This window comes from Colias eurytheme, chromosome 5 (genome assembly GCF_061535395.1).
Source record: "Colias eurytheme isolate Ceu_HAF_F1 chromosome 5, ilColEury1 Martin Lab GWU primary, whole genome shotgun sequence".
Classification (NCBI taxonomy): domain Eukaryota; kingdom Metazoa; phylum Arthropoda; class Insecta; order Lepidoptera; family Pieridae; genus Colias; species Colias eurytheme.
The window spans coordinates 10,502,275-10,510,314 of record NC_142984.1 but is presented as its reverse complement, the minus strand read 5'-3'; the positions used below and the strand labels follow the sequence as shown (position 1 = coordinate 10,510,314).

Genomic DNA, 8,040 nt, shown 5'->3' with positions numbered 1-8,040 from the left:
CTAAAAGTAATTACACAAAATGCTCTGACAAATATCTTGCAAATGTTTTAATATAATTGTTTATGAAAAAAAAAAAAATCATAATAAGTATTACCATGTCAAGTAGAAAACGTAAAAGTGTGAAAATTAGAGCTAACTTGGTGATTTTTTTTTATCGAGTCAATTTTAATATTTTATGTTTTTGATTAAACAGAATCGTTGAACATATCATCTAGTTTGATATATATTTTATTTTTTAGATTTGGTCTTGCATATTACACGTATCATCTAATAGAAGATTGGTTATTTTGCTTTATGCGCCCCCTTAAGCCATACAATTAATGTCTACTCATATTATCTACCGCTATCCAAGAAATTGATATTACGATTGAAATTCCCGCATCTATTAATAATGCTTATCAGAGCAGTGGAAACGTGCGCATTACTCGTTGAGTTATTACCTAGCGAGATTTCCGAGTTTTTATAATGAATCACATTCGCTCCTAGGGTACACCAGAAGGTTCTTATTCATCGCCACACAATTCTGGGTATGGTAGGTTATTTAAATAGAGAACTGACGTTCGGAATATATTATATACGTAACTGACGTATATAATATACTTTATGGAGTAGTTCTTGTATGGTTAAGGTGGCGTGGTTCTTGTATAAGATTTGATTGTTTTGTTACTTGGTATCTGATGTTTGGCTTGTGATTTAATCGTAATATTTATTCTTTCAAGTAGACTTATTTTGGAAGCGCTCTTGAAAAGTTGTGAAACAATTAAGAATCACTGGTTCGGAAATTTTTGAAAGAAGAGCCTTGTAACTAATTGCTCATTTAGTTTTAGTTAAAATGTATTTGCCTTTGAATAAACAATAAAAAAATATATTTTCTGCATTCATTTATAAAACTAGGTAAAGCCTGCGTCTTCAACTAGTTAGAGCTATTACGCACTGTCGACCAGTCGCCGGCGACTGGACTTACTCCTGGACGACTGACGACTAAGTGCGCAAGCCCCTATTTAAACTATAGTAAGTCACAGTCGCCGGCGACTGAGTCGCCAGCGACTGGTCGACAGTGCGTAATAGCTCTTAAGTAACATGCTCTCAATCTAACATAACTATACTTAAAAACTTTCAAGTTTAAAATATTAGTAGGTACATGAGTTAAGATGTATATTTATGTAATTTATCACACAAATATTTTATTCACATTAAATTCTGTTTAAGTAATATTTCCTTTGGTTTCTTGGAGCGAAAATTATTATGAAATAGCGGTTCAAGGCGAGACTGGATAATCTTAAGGCTTAGTCTACATCCACCTCGTCTGTGTCTGCAATTTGTTGTGCTTTTTTAACTTTTTGATAATAAAAACTTAATATATTTTCAGACAGACGTATGTGTTCTCTATTTTTATATATACACATAATTAATATCAATGTGAAGATGTAAAAATACGCCCCAATCGAATTTTTCTAAAGTATTTTTAGTGAAATTTTTGTGTTTGTGCTTTTAGAAATTATTTTATAAAAATATAGAGCTGAAACATCACACAATAAAAACGTTTATGTTGGAATATTACAGAATGTTCTGACACTGGTATTTTATAATGAATAGAAACAAAACGAACGTTAATAACTGAGGTAAAAAAAGCTTTTCTATATGCGTTAAAAAGTAAATAAACATGTTCTGTAATACATTTTAAATCCTGTGGAAAACCCAGTAATTTCTCACAGAATTCCCTCAACACGTAAAGTAGGACAGGCACATAAAACATATTTTTTACCTACAAAAACTTAGGTGTAGATAATTAGTATTCCAAAACCTAAATACGGTGCTCATCAAAAACCCACGTAAGTTGTTTTGCTTCATTTTTATTACATCACTCCAGAAGGTTTTCGGGTCAAGGGCCCTCACTGTCCATATGACGAGCGAATCTTTTTGCTCAACTTGTGGCTTTTTAAAACTAGCCAGCTGGAGTACACTCTTGTGAAGGATTCGGTGAAATGTTTTAGAGTTGAGGTTGAGTTGACACTCACTTGAGGCTGTCTAAATGTATAGACTATCGTACGAGCATGTGATTATCGATTATTATGAAAAACAACGAAGTATCACATTTTTGTAAATGTTTAAAGGCAAGGAAAAGAGTCGTTGATCGTGGATTTGTTTTAAATGAGCATAAAATTGATTTGACACGATTTTAATAGCTCAGTTTTTTATAGAGAACTAGCTGCGCTTCGCGGTTTCACCCGCGTGGCTCTGCTCTTGTTGGTCTTAGCGTAATGATATAATACAGCCTATTCTTCCTCGATAAATGGGCTATATAACACCGAAAGAATTTTTCAAAGCGGACCAGTAGTTCCTGAGATAAGCGCGTTCAAACAAACAAACTCTTCTGCTTTATAATATTAGTACCTATAGATTGATGACGTATTTTAACAGAATATATTGAGATATCTACAGTGTGGCTTCATACCCCACGAAGGCACGGGGTTTCACACATTATTGCAAAATGATATTCCAATTTAATACCGCGAAGGTTTCTGGTAACATCTGTTGGTGATATTTGATTCACTGTCAATTATTCACTTTTATAAATATATGGGTATGCCTACATAATATTATGTAACTTTTCAATAAAGCAAAACAAAAAACCTATACCTACCTACTTATTAGTATGCAATTGTATGTGTGTGTTTTTATAAATTTAAAGTGAGAAGTAGTTAGAGTATAATAAATGTCTATGCCAAATTTCATCTAAATCAGCCCAGCCGTTTTTGAATGAATTCGTAAGCTTATTTCTATAAATTTAACATTTTTTATTGTAAAAAGGTAACAAAATTAAGATGTAGTAATTAATAATATTTATTTATTTATTTATTTACACTTTATTGTGCTGGCATACAAGTAAATCCTTAAAATAAAAACTTGTAACTAGTCCAGCACAGAAGGCGGCCTTACCACTTAAGAATGATCTCTTCCAGGCAACCCACTGTGTGTGTTTAATAGTAAAAAGTAGGAGGTAGGTAAGAAGTACAAAATACATAAATTATAAATATTAAGATGTCCAGATAAAATTATAAATACGTTTTTATTTCTATGATTTTATCTATTAAAATGTTAACTTCATTTTCAGACATTTCATGAATTATTCGGAAATCCTTCGCAGTCCGTGAATAGATTTTATCCATGTTTAATTATTTAATTAAATTATACTCAAGCTAATTATAACTTCATAGCTACAGAACATTTATAAATACTGGATTCCGAGAACTCTTTTATAATAATATTATTAATGACTATTCCCGCCCGCGACTTCGTCCAGTTAATTTTCTTTTTGCTTTATCTCACTAAATAAAATAAAAAATATTATGTATGAACTTCACATAAAATCGATTCAGTTAAAATTCAGTAATATTATGTTATAAATAACCTATCCTAAGCCTTACACGAAATAAAAAATAAGCAGTTTTACGACGTGATCGATAAACAACTGAACTCAATTTTAACCCATGTGCGCTTAAATGGAAAAATTTATCCGCCTTTTGATCTACTTATAACTAATTAAAGTAGAAAATATGCATTTGTACTGGCTTCACCAATCGCCAAAAAATATGTTAATCGATAAGGATGTTCATTGTTCATGATATTTTAAATCTCAAGTGTCTGCTAATCTTGTATCCTTTCACATTTATATACTACCTATTTATATACTCTTTTACTATTTTCTTTTCGTAACAAATAAATATTCCAATCTTTTCTCTCTAAGTTGTATAGATTTGACTAGCTGTGCCCCGCAGTTTTATCTGCATTGCTCTGCTATTACTGGCCTTACCGTGATACAGTCTATAACCATCCTGGATAAATGGACTATTTAACAGTAAAATATCCATTCAAATCTTGTCCGTAGTTTCTGAGATTGCACGTTCAATCAAACAGACAAACTCTTCAGCATTCTAATATTAGCAGAGATTTCAAGACGAAGAAGGTAAAACTCACAAAACCACAGCAAAACCACTTGCCGTTCCAAGCTTAACAACAAACAATATTTATAATTGAAACACGTTACGCCCTGCATTCTTAATGCCATAAACGGTCAAACTCAGCATTTTGTGAATAATAAAGCAGTTTAATGCGAAAACTTTGGAGGAATATTATTTTTCCTTGCCTCGAAGTTGGGAACTCCGATTAAATTCGGTTTACGTGTCAGAAGTACTTTCGTAACGGCATGTTTCGTAATTTGACTGGGAATTTTACATGTAAACGCTTTTCAGTGGATTGCTGCAATGGTTTTACTTTTAATTTGTTATAGTAAAGTTGTATAATGTTTGTGTTTGCTCCTGGGGGTATTTTGTGAAATTTAAATTTTCGGGTCATAATTTTGTCTAGATAATATTGCTTTCTATATAAATGGTAGCTTTAGCATTAAAATTACGGCAAACTTTTACATTATGCGTTATTTACATTATGATTGCAATAACCAGCCATTGTTGATTTTGGTATAGTATGAATTTGCCAGTCAGTTCAATTTACGGCGTAAACTGTTTGGAATTAAGAAGTCCTAATAAGGCCCCTGTTACCATAATAAACCATTACCATAATTTTCATTTCATTTCAACGATTCAATTAACAGTAGTTCATCTTTATCGGAGTTTCATATAATTCACACTTTTCTCTATCTGTATCCTGAACCCAATATTTTTGATCATCCATTATTAATATTATTTGTTTACCTATTATTTCACTTGCGATTCATGAGGTCAACATTCACTACACGCAATTGTACCAAGCAGACTAACTGTTTTTTATAGGAACTAACATTAAAAAGACGTGGATACATCGGTCGCGAAAGAATAAGGATTCCTGCTTATGGAATATCCTAGAAACCTTTTTAAGTCAAGTTTAGTGTAGGGGATTAGTCTGGGATCTTCATTATAATATAACCCTTTGCTTACATTAACCGACCCTAACATAATTACTTACTAGATTTCCGCCCGCGGCTTCGCCCGCATTTTCAAAGGAAAACCCGCATAGTTCCCGTTCCCGTGGGATTTCCGGGATAAAACCTATCCTATGTGTTAATCCAAGTTACCCTCTATATGTGTGCTAAATTTCATTGTAATCGGTTCAGTAGTTTTTACGTGAAAGAGTAACAAACATCCATACATCCATACAAACTTTCGCCTTTATAATAGTATTAAAATAAGCGTCAAGTGATTAATTATTATAGAATACAGTATTAATTTATGTACTTTCTCATGTAAACTAGTACTTATAGAAAGTGTTCTTTCAGCTATATTTTTTAACATGATTAACGGCGGACATTAAGTTTTTCTCATATAGGTATCTTCAGTGTACATAAAAGTTAAATTAGCTGACGCCTGCGCGTTTGTTTGTGTCAAATAATGCCCTAGAGTGTTTAAAATATCAAATAGGAACACAAATAATGCCCTAGACACTTAGAGTGTTTAAAATATCATAATAGGAACAAAAATAAAACACACATTCGACATATAATTTGTATTAAATCAACAATATCTTAGTCTTTACATTCTTTGGTATAATTAGCAGCTCGTTTAGGTACAGTACTATTAAATTCACAATCCATTTCGAATTGGTTACAACTATGTTACATCTATATAAAATATGTTACAATACGTACATATCCTGAGAGAGAACCGCATCTTCAAAGTCTAGCTGATATTAAGGCCTATTTAAACCGGAGCGTTATCCGCTACGTTATGTAGTATATTACTTAGATAAACTAATCGCGTACCCATCAGGATACTGCTACCCACGGCGGTAGCAGATAACTTCCAGTTTGAATAAGCCTTTATTCTTCTTAATTCTACAACAATATCCGCGACCCCGCCACTGAAAGCGACTGAGTGGAGCGACGAAGAGCACAGTGGACATAATTCATTTCCCCAGGAGCCTTATGTATGCGTAAATGCATTGCCCAAAAAATGAATGGCTACAATGGCTTTTGTCTTTAATAAGGAACTAATGGTTTGATTAAATTATATTAAACTTTGACTTGATAGATAATGTGCTGTCTTCACGCGTTATGTCGGACGCATGGAAGAATGGAAGAAGCTTCGCTATTTCTTTTCATTCATTTAAACATAATTGCAAATTAAGTAAACTTACCTATTCAACAAGTGTATTTACATATAATTTACACAATATTTACGACATTTGCACCGTTTTAAACTAAAATTAATATGCCTAAACATTGGTTACACCACAATTACCTAATTTCTTATGTTCCTGAACACATCAAATCAAATTAACATATTTACAATAATAATTGGTAATTAATATCTCATTTCATTTTACAATGTTTTATTACAAATTCCGAGTTCCAATAAATTACATGAACATCACAGAAATTCTCATAAATTTTTAAACTAAATTGAGTTACTTCTTAACATAATAAATCAATTCAATTTGAATTCTATTTCAACTCCTGCAAGTGGCATCAAATATCGTTCAAAATGCAATCATTTCTCATGATTTAAAACATGTGGCTTGGAATTGATCCATACATAACGGTAATTGTAAAATTTGCATAGCTTAGCTCTGCTTCCTTAGTATAGCACCGTCACAGAGCGGCCATTTTGAGACGAGACATGAAAGGAAAAGTTACAAAACACCTCGGATTTTTAATGGACAAACGCTGTTAGGCATAACGGCCTATACAAAACAATTACAGTTAAAAAATTCTAGTTAGTGCCGCTTTTAAAAGGTTCCGTTGCCATTAGTTACCACGTTCGTAATCATTAGTGGAAAGAGTGTAATTTTGTATAGGATTCATGTATTCGTATTTTATTAGTTCATCCATTCCTCCAAATATTTTCATCTTCTTAACGGCCTTCCTTATAATTGTCTCTGTTTTAAAACTTATACAAACCAAATTGTACTCATGTCCTAATTTTTTTCCTTTCATACAAAGTTTGTGTATAATAATGATTACTGCTTATGTTTCGTCATTTAATTCTTTATCATTATTGGCATGTACATTTCCTACTGCGGTTTTCTCTCAGGATATATAAGACACAGCTATACTCTATGTATTGTTAGCCCACACGATGATACATAGTAGAATTAAAATTTGGCACACTTGCAATTTGGCTCCGGATCCCGGCGAGGTTACTGAAAAAACACATTATTTTAGTATACATTCAATTTAAAATCAATTGCCAAGGGAGATGGTTGAAAAATTATGACTTGGTGAAGTTGTTTGCCATATTTGAGAGCAGATTGTTTTAATAAAAGAAGAGGGAAATTTTCGGAAGATTTTGGAGCTCATTTGGAACTTGAGTTCGTATTTATTGTAGTTTCTAGATAGTTTTTTTTTTAATATTTCGTTTGTTAAACTTCCAAAAAAGTATATATTTAACATTCAATTTTTTCAATTCAGAAATGTGTGAATTATCACAAAGAATTAACTAATTTAGTAATATCAAAGAAACATCCTTACGCAAACTCATCTAAAAATAGTAGATAAAACTGCTCAAGTATCATTGCTATGTATAACCTTTAACCATATGAAATAGGCACTTAACGGAATGCGAATCGCAACATATGAATTCCCAGTACACCGCACAATAATATGATACACGTTCATAATAAACAGGAAAGCTGAGCAATAAGATTAGCAAAGAGGTCATTGAGAGCGTGCGTTATGACCTGCGGGATCATTTGCGAAGACAATTTCCTGTGGCACAGAGGGACTCTGTTCTTATATTTAGATTCTTCTCAACTGTCGGTGTTATTGATCGTAAGTTTAACAATGTTGAGGAACCAGGAAATATAGTCAAATATATTTAAGTCAGCAGTTAGGTCTACAGGATTTTTAAGGTAATTATAAACTTTTCCATCAATGTAGAATTTGAATAAAATTACAACCGTATTAATTGAGTTATCTTTGAAATGAGTAGTAGATTAATTCTTGAAATGCTTGAAACTATTACCTATTAGGAATTACTAACTTAGTTCTGCCAAAATTGCTCCAGAAGTTCCTACAATTTTCTCCGTAGTTATAATTCTTTATGACTG

General features: G+C 32.2%; 1 protein-coding gene across 1 annotated transcript in view; it reads right to left on the bottom strand.

Moving 5' to 3' along the window:
* Window positions 1-5,896: 5,896 nt before the first annotated feature.
* LOC149908644 (uncharacterized) overlaps window positions 5,897-8,040 on the bottom strand; it is a 62,033-nt gene continuing 59,889 nt past the window's right edge. The window contains exon 8 of the mRNA XM_090102121.1: window positions 5,897-7,134. Within this exon, the coding sequence (XP_089958247.1) occupies window positions 7,049-7,134 (86 nt within the window). The 3' untranslated portion in view covers window positions 5,897-7,048. The remainder of the gene's footprint in view (window positions 7,135-8,040) is intronic.